Source organism: Heptranchias perlo, chromosome 6 (genome assembly GCF_035084215.1).
Source record: "Heptranchias perlo isolate sHepPer1 chromosome 6, sHepPer1.hap1, whole genome shotgun sequence".
NCBI lineage: Eukaryota > Metazoa > Chordata > Chondrichthyes > Hexanchiformes > Hexanchidae > Heptranchias > Heptranchias perlo.
In genome coordinates this window covers 2441504-2456538 of record NC_090330.1, presented here as the reverse complement: position 1 = coordinate 2456538, position 15035 = coordinate 2441504, and the positions used below count along the sequence as shown (strand labels likewise).

General features: G+C 44.8%; 1 protein-coding gene across 1 annotated transcript in view; it reads right to left on the bottom strand.

The window, feature by feature from the left end:
• inppl1a (inositol polyphosphate phosphatase-like 1a) overlaps positions 1-14517 on the bottom strand; it is a 146018-nt gene extending 131501 nt beyond the window's left edge. Inside the window, exon 1 of the mRNA XM_067985599.1 lies at positions 14184-14517. Within this exon, the coding sequence (XP_067841700.1) occupies positions 14184-14356 (173 nt within the window). The 5' untranslated portion in view covers positions 14357-14517. The remainder of the gene's footprint in view (positions 1-14183) is intronic.
• Positions 14518-15035: the final 518 nt, after the last annotated feature.

The following is a 15035-nucleotide window of genomic DNA, read 5'->3' as shown; positions in this document are numbered from 1 at the left end:
ATGAGAATAAGCAAGTTTTGCACTTCCTTCCTTTGCGATAATTATAAACCACAACAACTGTGAGAAACCCACAATTCTTCATCACAAACCAAAACCTGACAACCTGGCATAAAAGATGTATTCAATTTTTTTTTAAATGGGATGTGGGGGTTGCTGGGAAGGTTGGTCAGTATTTAATGCCCGTCCCTAGTTACCCAGAGAAGATGGCAGGTGAGCCATCTTCTGTCGTGGTTTTGATACAACTGAGTGGCTTGCTTCAGAGGCCAGTTAAGAGTCAACCAAGTTTGGAACTGGAGTCACATATAGGCCCAAATCAAGTAAGGACGGCAGGTTTCTTTCCCTAAGACATTAGTGAACCAATTGGGTTTTTACGACAATCCGACAGCTTCATGGTCACTTTTACTGATCCTGAATTCAAATTCAAATGGGATGGGAACTCATGTTCTCTGGATTGTTAATTCAGGCCTCTGCATTACTAGCCAAGTAACATGACCACTACACTACTGTAACTTTCATGAAAATATGAAAGCTGAGAGCTCCCAAGGTGGCTCAGTGGGTATATCCATCACCCGATTTGGTACTGAGCGCAAAAGCTCTTTTCATGCTACACAAGTAAATATGCAGTTCTCCCATTTGCGCCTGCACTCCATAGAGCAAAACATCCCGACATTTGGACTCCTTAGTGCACAACACTCCTATATGTGTAGAAGCGACAGCATTATAGATCCATGGGTCTATGAACATGCAGCTGAGTTAACACTAATGTTCCTCTCCTAAAGTAGCCACAAGTATAGAAGTACCTGTACAGGCCAGGAAAACTCCAGCTGAATTTGCTCATCTCAGCCAGGAAAGCAGTGGGCCACAACTGGCCTCCGGGACTCTGGGCTAGGGAGAAGTGAAGTCAGCCAGGATTCCTGCACATGACCGCTATCCAGTGATCTGCTACTTGAACACTGCACGCACGAGGATATCAGGTGAGGGTAGGATCAGAGGAATAAAGTTCGGAGAGTGGGGGGTTGTCGAGCTGGAGAAGGTTACAGAGGCCATGAACAGATTTAAACACGAGGATGAGAATTTTAAATTGGAGGCATTGGGGCACCGGGAGATGTAGATCAGTGATGACAAGGGTGATGGATGAGCAAGACGTGGTGCGGGATAGGATACGGGCAGCAGAGCTTCAGTACATCTCTCGATTATTTTGTGGGGGCTTCTTCCATAAGTAATTTCAAAAGTCCAGTGTGTACGCAGAATTTTTTGGTGTGCCTCAGGTTTTTAACCTCTGTGGAAGTGGGTGGTTTTGCTGCATTCTGCTGTATTTGAGACTGCTGCAACTAGGAGTGTGTTGTGCATTCCCCTTCCCCCCCCACCCCCCTCAACTTTCCTCTACTTATACCAACTTTGCTGGGGTTGCACAGGCATCATTCGGTCTCTCACCTAAGTGGCCAGTCTTTATTTGAAAGTAGCCATGATGTGGAGATGCCGGTGATGGACTGAGGTTGACAAATGTAAGGAATCTTACAACACCTTTACAACCCTTTGAAAGAGCTGACAGGCAATTCTACTGTGAGAAGGCAATATATCAGCTAGAGTATTATTTTCAATTCTGGGCACCACATTTTAGAAAGGATGTCAAGGCCTTGGAGAGGGTGCAGAGGAGAATTACCATAATGGTACTGGGTATGAGGAAATTGAATTATGCAGAGAGACTAAAGAAGCTGGAATTGTTCTCCTTAGAGCAGGGAAGGTTTAGGGGAGATTTAATAGAGGTGCTCAAAATTATGTGGGGTTTTGATATAGATCGGAAAAACTGTTTCTACTATCAGGAGGGTCAGTAACCAGAGAACATAGATATTAAGATAATTGGCAAAAAATCCAGGAAGGAGATGAGGAGAATTCTTTTTTACACAGCAAGTTACGATGATCTGGAATGCACTGCCTGAAAGGGAGTGGCAGCAGATTCAATAGTAACTTTCAAAAGGGAAGTGGATATATACTTAAAGGAAAAATTTGTAGGGCTACAGGGAAAGAGCAGGGCAGTGAGAGTAGTTGGATAGCTCTTTCAAAGAGCCGACACAGGCACGATGGACTGAATGGCCTCCTTCTGTGCTGTATGGTTCTATGACAGCTAAGGCACATTTTCATCCATTCAGGAGTTACTGGCTAGCAATCAGTAACAGGGTGATTTTATCTGTCACAATAGGTATGGGATGTTGAGACCAAATGTTGCATCCCAAGTGTTGCTTCAGCTAACTCAGTATAGACTGGCAATCAAACTAGTGACCATCGTCTCTGTTTAACGGAAGTCGCTTTTATATTGCTCCTCTTAATTTGGATTGCAGGAGATCCTGACTGATTATTTTTGTTCTCCTTCCTTAGTTCAGGCCAATTGTTGCCATAGCAGGAATCAGCTATTTCAACATCAACTGGGACCCGAGTCCAGGTAATTAGGGAATAGAGTCCACATCAGGCAAACAGGAATGGCGGGTGGGGATTTATCAACAGCTTGGTTTGCAATCTCTTCAACATGGTGCTGGGTTTCCTATCATCTTAGACACGCAGGTGACTCCCCCTCTCTCCAAAATAAAAATCTTAAGATTACATACATTCAATACACTGCCAATATCCGCTACCTGAGTAATACAGTGTCAGCTGTGGTTCAGTGGGTAGCACTCAAGCCTCTGACTCAGAAGGTCATGAGTTAGAATCATAGAAATTTATGGCACAGAAGGAGGACATTCAGCCCATCTGTCTGTGCAGGCCGAGAAAGAGCCATCCAGCCTAAGCCCACTTTCCAGCTCTTGGTCTGTAGCCTTGTAGGTTTCAGCACTTCAAGTGCATATCCAAGTACTTTTTAAATGTGATGAGGGTTTCTGCCTCTGCCACCCTTCCAGGCAGTGAGTTCCAGACCCCCACCGCCCTCTGGGTGAAAACATTTTTCCTCAGCTCCCCTCTAATCATTCTACCAATTACTTTAAGTCCATGGCACCTGGTTATTGACCTCTCTGCTAAGGGAAATAGGTCCTTCCTGTCCACTCTATCTAGGCCCCTCATAATTTTATACACCTCAATTAAATCTCCCCTCAGCCTCCTCTGTTCCAAAGAAAACAACCCCAGCCTATCCAATCTTTCCTCATAGCTAAAATTCTCCATGCCGGACAACATCCTCGTAAATCTCCTCTGTACCGTCTCCAGTGTTATCACATCTTTCCTGTAATGTGGTGACCAGAACTGTACACAGTACTCAAGCTGTGGCCTAGTGTTTTATACAGTTCTGGCATAACCTCCCTGCTCATATATTCTATGCCTCAGCTAATAAAGGAAAGTATCCCATATGCCTTCTTAACCACCTTATCTACCTGTCCTGCTACATTCAGGGATCTGTGGACATGCATTCCAAGGTCCTTTTGTTCCTCTATGCCTCTCAGTATCCTCCCATTTATTGTGTATTCCCTTGCTTTGTTTACCCTCCCCAAATGCATTACCTCACACTTCTCCGGATTGAATTCCATTTGCCACTTTCTGCCCACCTGACCAGTCCATTGATATCTTCCTGCAGTCTACAGCTTTCCTCCTCACTCAACCACACGGCCAATTTTTGTATCATCTGCAAACTTCTAAATCATGCCCCCTACATTTCAGTCTAAATAATTTATTTATACCACAAAAAGCAAGGGACCTAGTACTGAGCCGTGTGGAACCCCACTGGAAACAGCCTTCCACTCACAAAAACACCCATCTGCCATTACCCTTTGTTTCCTGCCACTGAGCCAATTTTGGATCCAATTTGCCACTTTCCTTTGGATCCCATGGGCTTTTACTTTTATGACCATTATGCCATGTGGGGCCTTGTCAAAAGCCTTGCTAAAATCCAAGTAGACTACATCAAACGCGCAACCCTCATCGACGCTCCTTGTTACCTCCTCAAAAAATTCAATCAAGTTAGTCAGACACGACCTTCCCTTAACAAATCCACGCTGACTGTCCTTGAATAATCTGTGCCTTTCTAAATGATGATTAATACTGTCCCTCAGAATTGTTTCCAATAATTTGCCCACCACCGAGGTTAGGCTAACTGGCCTGATCAAGTAATTACTCGGTCTATCCCTTTCTAAATGGTACAACGTTAGCAGTCCTCCAGTACCACGCCTGTAGCCAGAGAGGATTGGAAAATGATGGTCAGAGCCTCCTCTATTTCCTCCCTTGCGTCTCTTCGCCTAGGATACATTTCATCCAGACCTGGCGATTTATCTACTTTCAAAGATGCTAATCTCTTTAATATTTCCTCTCTCACTATGTTTATTCCATCCAATATTTCACACTCCTCCTCTTTAACTACAACGTTTGCATCATCCCCCTCTTTTGTGAAGACAGATGCAAAGTATTCATTAAGAACCATAGCCACATCTTCCGCTGCCACACATAGGTTACCTTTTTGGTCTCTAATAGGCCCTACTCTTCCCTTAGTTATCCTCTTGCTCTTTATGTATTTATAAAACATCTTTGGATTTTCCTTGCCAATATTCTTTCATGCCCTCTCTTTCCTTTCCTAATTTCACCAATGCACTTTCTATACTCCTCTAGGCTTTCTGCAGTATTGAGCGCTCGGTACCTAACATAAGCGTCCCTTTACTGCTTTATTCCACCCTGGATGCTCCTTGACATTCAGGGGGCTCTAGATTTGGGAGTGCCAGCCTTTTTCTTTGTGGGAACATGTTTGCTCTGAACCCTCACTATCTCCTCCTTGAATGCTCCCACTGTTCCACTTTGCTTCGTCCATCTTTCGGATGAGACGTTAAACCGAGGCCCCTTCTGCCCTCTCAGGTGGACATAAAAGATCAGATGGCACTATTGGATGAAGAGCAAAGAAGTTCTCTCCAGTGTCCTGGCCAATATTTATGCCTCAACCAACATGTAAAATAGATGATTTGGTCACTTATGTATTTGCTGTTTGTGGGACCTTGCAGTGTGCAAATTAGTTGCAGTGTTTTGTACATTACAAAAGTGACGAGACTTCAACAAAGTACTTCATTGGCGCCATGCGCTCACACAATTACATAGTATTTGCAGCGCAGAAACAGGCCATTCGGCCCAACTGGTCCATGTCAGAGTTTATGCTCCACACGAGCCTCCTCCCACCCCTCTTCATCTAACGACCAGCACATCCTTCTATTCCTTTCTCCCTCATGTACGTATCTAGCTTTCCCTTAAATGCGTAGAGCCTTAGGTGGTCACGCTGCAGTCTGTATTCGGGAAGACCAGCTGCACATTCCAATGCTAAAAGGGGAAGAGCAGCGCAGTTAGCTCAATCTGCCAACCTGGGCTGCATGTTAAAAGCAATTTTATACTGAGATACGGTTGCAACAAGATAAAGATCTTAAGTGAGACCCTAAAACCTGCACAAAAGAAATGAGAAAACTTCTGGCGTCTACTGTGGTAGCTTCAAGAATGCAACATTTAATCTGATGCTCTGAACACCCACCCAGTGTTCCACCCTCAGGGCTTTTAGGTGAAGTTGTTCAAAATTATTACAAATGGTGAGATGTAAAGACCTGAAACTTCACAAATAATCTCAGCGATTCAAACACCACCGAGATATTACAGCGGAGAGAAACAACTTGACAATTTTTTCCCCTCCAACTGTGAGTTTTGATCACTGAAAGCACCCTCACCTCTGTATTCAGACGGTCGTGGATTCAAGCCCCACTCCAGAACATAGGAACAGGAATCGGCCATTCAGCCCCTCGAATCATTCAGTTAAATCATGGTTGATCTGTACGTCAACTCCATTTAAGCCGACACCGCAATATGGCACTGAGGGAATGCTCATTTTTGGATGAGACGTTAAACCGAGGCCCTGTCTGCCTGTTCAGGTAGATGTTAAAGATCCTATTGCACTATTTGAGTTATACATGGAGTTCTCCCAGTATCCAGGCCAATATTCATCCCTGAACCGACAATAACACAACAGATTAACTGGTCGTTTATCTTACCTGCTGTGTGCAAAATGGTTGCCGCACACGCCTATAATGACCATACTTCAAAAAAAAAGAATTAATCTGCGATGAAGTGTTTTGGGACGTCCTGAGGGAGTGAAAGTCACCATCTTTGCAAGTTCTTTGGTAATACTAATTCACACCAACTAGAAGGTTCCAGTTTCGATCCACTGTCTATGCAGAGACAGTAGAATTCAGCTGGAGCAGCAGCTGGGATACATTTGGCCTCAGCACCCCTGGGGTTGGGGGACAAGCTTCAATGGTTCCCACTCCCGATCGCTATCTAGTAATCCCTGGAAAAGCGGTACAGACAAGATCGGACTCAGTCGTGATGTCCTCATGGTAGAATAGCTTGCTGACATTCAGTGTCTCGGCTCACATGAAGAACGAATACTTAGGCAAGGTACCTGTTGAAGCTGACCCCAGCACCTTCAGCGCAGGTGGTGTCTGGGGGGAGAAGAGGAAAAATGACTGAAGTTAACCTGCTAATCTCAGGAAACCTCATTTTCAAACTGACCTACAAGCAGTTGAAGCACTGAAAACAAACACCACAAAAGATCACAACGTGTGATTATTTAGCACTCTGCTAGGGTGTAAAATCACAAGTTCACCATCATGGAAATGTCACATTCACATTTTAAGCACAGAAGTCCTTTTTTTCCCCCGTACGAATCTTCTCTTTCCCCTTCCTGAAAGTGTTAACTCATTCCGACACTTTACTCAACTGACAATTCAGCAACTTATATTGCATCTTTAATGTAGAAAAAGTCCCAAGGCACTTCAAAAAATTGCAATCAGGCAAAAACTGACACCGAGCTTAAAAAAAAGATATTAAGAGGGGCAACTAAAAGCTTAGGGCCGAGACAGCTCAAGGCACGACTGGCAATGGTGGGTCAAAGTGGGTGAAGGATGCGCAACAGGCCAGAGTTGGAGGAATACAGAGCTCTCGGAGGGTTGCAGGAGGCTATAGAGATAGAGAGGGGTGAGATCATGAAGGGAGTTGAACACGAGGATGAGAATTTTAAATTGGAGGCATTGGGGGACCAGATGCCAATGTAGGTCAGCGAACATAGGGGGTCATGGGTGAACAGGACTTGGTGCAGGTTAGGATACGGGCAGCAGCTCTGCATGAGCTGCAGCTTATGGAAGGGGAGGATGGGAGGCCAGCCAGGAGAGAATTGGAATAGCCAAGTCTGGAAATGACAAAAGCATAGATTTCAGCAGCGGGTGGGCTGGCAGGGGTGATATTATGGAAGTGGAAGTAGGCGCTCTTTGTGACGGAGAGGATTATGGGGTCGGAAGCTCAACTCGGGGTCAAATAGAACGCAGAGTTTGCGAGCAATCGGGTTCGACTTGAGACAGCGATCGGGGAGAGGGATAGAATCAGTGGTGAGGGTACAAGTGTTTGTGGCAGGGGCCAAAGACATTCACATGTGAAGCATCAACAAATAAGTATCTGCAATCTATGTGACCATAGCCAAGCCAACTCCTATTCTCAACCTCACCTCCTCACATGTATGTGCAGCAGGGGTTTGGGAATAGCACAAAGGAGCACTGAATCAGCCTTCATTATAAAGATCAACTTTCCCGTGGTTCAGTTAACAGTGAAATACTGTGCAGAACATGACAGATAGAAGCTTGCAGATTACAAGGCAAATTCAATCGAGGGGCGTACACGGAATCAAACTGAGAACCAACACTGACACAGTGCCTTCATTTTAGACAGTCACCAGGGGTTGTTTTACACTTATGGTAATGAAGATACAACTTGAACCAACTTTTCCTCATTGCTGCTCTACTTGCCTTTCAGTTCCTGTTTAAAAACCAGGAAGAACTATGCATACCAAAAAGGTCACACTGCTCCTTCCGATGGAAACCACATGAAAGTCATAATGTCAGGCTCTACCCAACTCATTAATTCCCCCCTTCATATTACACCAGTGCCAGCAACCGCTCCGAAATATTAAATGAGGCGGTATGGATGGTCGTTCCCAGTGCATGCCAGCGGCAAGTAAAAAAAATCTCTGGCAGCACAAGTCACCACAGTCCAACATTTCTACTGGCTAAATGACTGATGAGCACTCGCTCACCTCCCCTGCCCGCCCCATAGAGTGGCCTGCATGGACCTAACCCCTCTCCCTGCGCTTCCCCCCCCCCCACCCCGCAACATCTCAGAAGGTCTGTAGCCAGAAAACTGAAGTAATGCTAGCAAGTTATGAACAGAAGGACTGACATTTAATGTATTGATGCTATCCAATTTGGATACCTTATGATTTTTCTCAATGGTGTTCAACCCAATGTCAGGATTTCAGTATGGTATAATGGCAGACACATGAAATGTTGATGCCTGCCCATCTGAACTGTGAAAAACGTCAAGCAATACGATAACAGGCTTTGTCCTTCTGGTTACTGACCTGTCGCAGTTACTCGGACCATGCTTGGGGATGATGAAATAAGCGTGTTGCACAACCAGAAGTCTACTGGCTTAAGTGTAATATTTTCAACCAGTGTAGTGGTACCAATACATTAAATAAGCCTAATAACACCTGTGTGTATACAGAACATCAACCGTCATCCACTGGATTTACAGACATGTACATCACCATTCTACTCCAGATGTCCCATCTCCTCCATTCCACCAGGTCATTTCCTGGTCAGAGGCTGGGCTGATGGATAAGGCATAATTGTGGGTGCTTGGCAGCTTGGCTCACTAGGTAGCACTCTCACCTCTGGGTCAGAAGTTTGTGTGTTGGCACCCCACACCAGGACTTCAGATCATAATAGAGGCTGACACCTCACTGAGGGACTGCTGCATTGTCAGTGGTACCATCCTCCAGATGAGATATCAAATCAACATGCTGTCAGCATGTTCAAGTGGATGTTAAAAGATCCCCAGGCACAATTTGAAGGGCAGGGTGTTCTCCCAGTGTCCTAGCCAATATCCCTCCTTCAACTTGTACCACCACACAAATTTAACTGCATCTTTTTTGCTGTTTATAGGACACCGAACACAGAATGGCTGCCATCCAGTCTGGATAATTGACTGTTATCCAGATAACAGTCAATGCACTCCAAAAGTAATTTACTATGCTTTGAGATGTTTTCACATGAATGGGTGCAATACAAATGTAATTATTTCTTTTTTCCTTTACTATTCTCCCAAAACCTCTTGAGCATAATGTTGCATGACTGGCTACATGTCCAATAGGTGGTTGTACTAAGCATACATCAGTGTTCTCACTGAATCCATTTAACGTACTGGAACCATTTTCTTGTTTTTGGGAAGGGAAGGGAATGCCATAACAGGGGACATAGATTATGATCTTGTATGTTTCCACTACACCAAAAGTTCATTCAACATCATTTTCATTTACAACCCACATATAAAATTGACCTCCCTCATCAATTTTTGGAGTTCACTCTCAGTAAACCAGTTAAATTGCATTGCATGAATTATGTGGAAGACATGTGGCCACACGGGATTTGAAACTCCCCATTGTTTACAAGTTCAAAGTCATATAATCTCAATGATCCATGAAAACAAAATCTAACTCCCTTTGGGAGCAGTGTACTAAAAAATCTATTGGAGTGGAAGGAAAGAGAAGATCACTGGTAATAATTTTAACACAAATCTGCTAGACCAAGCGAACCAAAATATTGAGAGACCTGTACTGAAGAGCTGCAGGGAAAAATCAAACCTGCATGACAAGGCCATGATCGTGGCAGTATCATCAGTAGATGCACTAAACAGAAACTAAGAATTAAAAGAGGTTTAAAAAGATTACATGGCACCTTCAGTAAGTATGGGGGCAACTTCCATACAGATAATCTGCAAGGCTCTTTACCAATTTTTACCAAGTACAATATCGCGATCAAGGGTGCAGTGAGTGCCGCCAGGTGACCCAACCATTTGGGAGAGACATTCCAGCCAAACCAAGTGACGTTCTCATTCTTGTGTTCAAATCCCTCTATGGCTTCACCCCTCCCTTTCTCTGTAACCTCCGCCAGCCCGACAACCCTCAGATCTCTACATTCCTCCAATTCTGGCCACTTATGCATCACTGATTTCCTTCACCCTATCATTGGTGGCTGTGCCTTCAGTTGACTCAGCCCTGAGCTCTAGAATTCCTTCTCTAAACCTCTCCATCTCTCTATCCTCCTTTAAGACCTACCTCTTCGACCAAGCCTGTCCGAATATCTCCTTATGTGGCTTGTTGTCAACTTCTGTCAAATAACACTCGTGAAGTGCCTTGGGACGTTTTACTACTTGCTATATAAATGCAAGTTGTTGTTGACATACGAGCATGGGTGCTGGGTGATTTTTTTTTTCTTTCCTGATCAAGGACCCTGAGGCCAACTGCAGCAACCCCAGGCATTCAGCACTGGCCTGATCTCTTCCTGACCTACATGGCTCTGTTCCATATCACACGGTGCACTTACCTGCAGGAAATCAACACTGCAGGCTACATTTTAAGGAATCTTACAACACCAGGTTATAGTCCAACAGTTTTATTTGAAAATCACAAGCTTTCGGAGCTTACCTCTATAACCTGGTGTTGTAAGATTCCTTACATTTGTCCACCCCAGTCCATCACCGGCATCTCCACTTCATGGCTACATTTTAAGCAGTGTGAACCAGTACTTGTTGCACCTATCTGGGCAGCAACACAATTTTACTAGCAAAATAAACTGACAATAAAAGTGGCCTAATCAAAAAGTGTGAAGATTTGCAAAAGGGTGCACCAAGCCCAAAATGAGACATAGGAAGCTGCTCGGTTCAGAACCCTGCTTGGCAAAAGGTGAATTAGTCACCAGCTCGCAGTTCTGTTGAATCATATCTAGATAGCTAGACAGCAAAGGATTGCCTTCACTAATGCACCACATGCAGTCTGAGTCAACTCAAAATGCCACAAGGGTAAGTCCTCACATCAGGACTGTTCTTTTCTTTAAATACTCTGGGGGCTGGGAGGGGAAATACTCACAATCCAAAGGAGCTGATGTGTCAAACTTCTCATTCTTGTTACATTGCATTGTCAAAAACAACAACCAGAACTGGGAAGGATGTCGATCCCTACTCAACGCAACAGCAGCCAGTAGGAAATATTCAATGTATAAATCACCCAAGCAGGTATTTTCTGGTCTGGGAATCAGACACTGTGAGCTCCCTGCAAGATATGGGAAGGATTACCCATGAAGAAAATGGGAATGGTTAGTTCTGAGGTAGAAGATATTTTTTAAAAGTTTTATAGAATCGTACAGCACAGAAGGAGGCCATTCAGCCCACCGTGCCTGTGTCGACTCTTTAAAAGAGCTATCCAATTAGTCCCACTCTCTCCCCATAGCCTTGCAATTTTTTCCTTTTCAAGTATATATCCCTTTTGAAAGTTATTATTGAATCTGCTTCCATCACCCTTTCAGGCAGTGCATTCCAGATCATTGTCACTGTGCGTAACAATATTTCTCCCCCTGGTTCTTTTGCCAATTATCTTAAATCTGTGACCTCTGGTTACCAACCCTCCCGCCAGTGGAAACAGTTTCTCCTCCTTTACTCTACCAAAACCCCCCATAATTTTGAACACCATCTTTTAGGGAGAGTGAGTGAAATCAACATCACTCTCACCAGCCGAGAATAGTGTTTCCCCTTTGATGACCTGTTTCGTTGTCGTTTTATATACTGGTGACCCTCTATGCCAGCCTACCTGAAAAAAAAATCACCCCTCACGGGTGTGATGCCAGTCGGTAACACTCATTAGAATGTACACAATATAACCCATAAATAAGGTGCTATAAAACCACTCACTGTCCTCTTACCTTGGAACTACGTCTTTCACAAGTTCACCTACAACTAATGAGACATTAGCTCTAAGTGTAACGGTAGACTTTTCCATGGCACAATTTTCGCCTTTCCTGAAAGAACCGTCTCCTGCCATGATACAGTGCTATGGAGACCAGCCCCCCCACCCTCCCGATAGCTCGGCCAACTGACAATTCTTCACGCACCATCCTAGAAAGTCGTCTTTAACAAGATTTCAGCCATGTCAGCCGTGGTTCAGTTGTCACGCTCTTGCCTGAGACGTTAAACCAAGGGCCAGGCTGCCCGCTCAGGTGGACATAAAAGATCCCACAGCACTATTATGAAGAAGAGCAGGGGAGATCTCCCTGATGTCCTGGGCCATATTTATCCCTCAACCAACATCATTAAAACAGATTATCTGATCATCACACTGCTGTTTGTGGGAGCTTGCTGTGTGCAAATTGGCTGCCGCGTTTCCGACATTACAACAGTGACTACACTTCAAAAAGTACTTCATTGGCTGTAAATTGCTTTGGGACGTTGAGGTTGTGAAAGGTGCTACACAAATGCAAGTCTTTCTCTTTCTTTTTAAGATTTATTCAACTTCACAGCGGAGCCAATCCCATTCTCCCCTGACGAGCCCAAAAACAGCATAAGTCAATGGGTAGTGATCAGGTCCACCCCAATTGCTGCCACAGATGAGATTAAACCGGTGACCTTCCATGTCAGCAACAGATGTTAAGAGAACAACCTGCAGCTCTCATTTTAAACATAAGCACGCTAGAATACCAGTTTCATTCGGTTCATCACAGTCGCTGGATAGAAGAAAACTCCCAGCAACTGACATAACCTTGAGAACGCTCTTAAGGAACAAAACCAGTCAGTCCACTGTGTATTAACTGACTCGCTTGGATCACAGATGGCATTTAGAATCAGTGCTCAAACAAACACCTGCTGCAAAAAACTGCAAACATCCCAAAACAAACATCAGATCACATATCATCCTCAAAAGAAGCGTTCACATCCTACAATGGGGTAAGTGCCAACATACCACAGTGCACTTTCCAGAAATATCACCCCTTTTAGACAGAACATTTTCCATCACCAAGCTCAGCTGCTCATCCTATAAGGTAAACAGTTGAGTTTGTTATGCAAACAAGGGGAAAAATAAAAAGTTATGCAATTTAATCTCGCTCCAGGTGTAGTCAACATTAAATCTACTGAGAGTTTTTTTTAAATAAAAGCTGCATTGCCAAATTGATGAAACACTGAGGGAAAAAAATTCAACCTTGCGTGCATGATGTTGTGGTTATTTTCTGAGGTATTGGTCCCTGTTGCACCCAACTAGCCTTGTCCTATTTGGAGCCATTAAAAGGGTACAGGGTCTTGGCCATGCACCCATAAAAAAATGCAAGCAACAATGGGTGAAGTATTCTATGCAAAGGATCTTCAATAAATATGCATCCTGTTTCCCTAAATAATCTTCAGTAAATACACGTTTCCCTCGAGATATGCTACAGAAGATATCTAATTTCAAGTGACTTAAGTTTAGAAAAAAAGACATCCAGAGGAAGAAACTGCACAAATCTGCATGAAAATTTGCCAACTCAGTCTCCTTTGGGATGACATATGCAAACTATTTCCCCTTCCCCCCTCCATATCTACCATTCTGAAAATAAACATATATATGTACACACACACACACACGCAAACATTTACTTCGCAAAATAGTGAGGCTGTATATATAAATAACTGGCATTTCCTGAAATCAAACGGCTGGGCTTATCGAAAAAGAGGGGAGGGAGGTGGATTGAACCACAACATATTAGATTCAGCATTGGATACCTAGCGTCTACTTGAGAACGGAGGAAGCAACATTTAAACGGAAATCCCCAAAACTCGGGAAGAGAGCTCCAGTTCAAAAGTGCCAAATACATATTTTTTTAAAAGTCTGTAAATGCAATTTTGTGTGTTTGCAAGTATTACAATATATATATATATTTTAATACTTGCAAATGCAAAATATATTTTGCACTTGCAAGCTTTTATTTTTATTGTATTTAAATGAAAGATCGCCTTTGTAAACTTTAAAACAATGTCTGGCATTTGCAAATTATTGTTTTAAAGTTTGCAACGGCAATTTTTAATTTAAAAAGTTCGCCAACGTAGTCCACAAGTTCACATTAACCATGTAAAAAGAGCAGAAACGATGCTTCATCCCCAAAACAAACATTTGCAGACTCTCTTGACAAAGACTGGTGCTCGCTGCTCCAAAGTTGCGCATTTACTTCACGCTTTAAAAAAAATGCAACTTTTAAACCAGACATTTTTAAACCAGACATTTAATATTTTCGCTGCACTGGTTGTTGCTTCAGTAAAGGGAACGAGATACTCACAGTACACAGAGTGCATAGGCCCCGCAGACACTCTCGCTGTCACGCACCAAGAAACTGCCATCTCTGCCGGCCCGGGCCAACAGCTCCTCGGCCGCCGCTCGGCTCAAGTCCCGGTGATACCACAGAGCGGGGTTGGGGCTGCAGCAGCCCCCGCCTCCGCTGCCGCCCGCCATCTCCCCCCCCTAGGGGGGAGGGGAAAAAAGAAGCAGGGAGAGGGTCAGGAAAGGCGACGGACTCCAAGAGGAGGGTGACTGAGGGGCGGACGCCCAACGCCAGGGTTACCCGCTCCGAGCGCACAACCACTCTTCTCCTCACACTGGGCAAAGCAGCGCTCGGCTCAACCTCGCTTCCAGCGTGCGCGTGCACCGTGTCGGGGCGCGCCGCCGACGCTCATTGGCCCTCTCCGTCCAGCCGAAACGTGCGCGCGGCCGCATGTCTGACGCACGATTGCGGGGTGGTGAGGGGGGGGGGGGGATGGACGCGAGGCGCGCGCGCCCGCCGAAGAGTGCGCGCGGAACGGCCGCGGGCCGCGAGATTGGGCGGTTCAGGGCGGGGCGAGGGCTGTTCTCGGATTCGCGCGTTTTCTGGCGGCACGCGTCGCGACTGTTGGGATTTGAAGCCGAGGGTGGTTCATGTTTTCCCCTCTCAGTTCAATGGGGATTAGATTTGGACTTGGGCGCAAGGAAAGGTGATGGCAGGCTTAACCCACTCACACCTGGATGGTGGCTGGGGTCCAGACACCCATCAAGAAGCTCCACACCATCCAGGACAGGGCAGTTTGCTTGATGGGCGCCCCTGGCACTGGACTCAGAAGCCATGCACTCATCTGCCCACCACTCATCCATTGCAAGC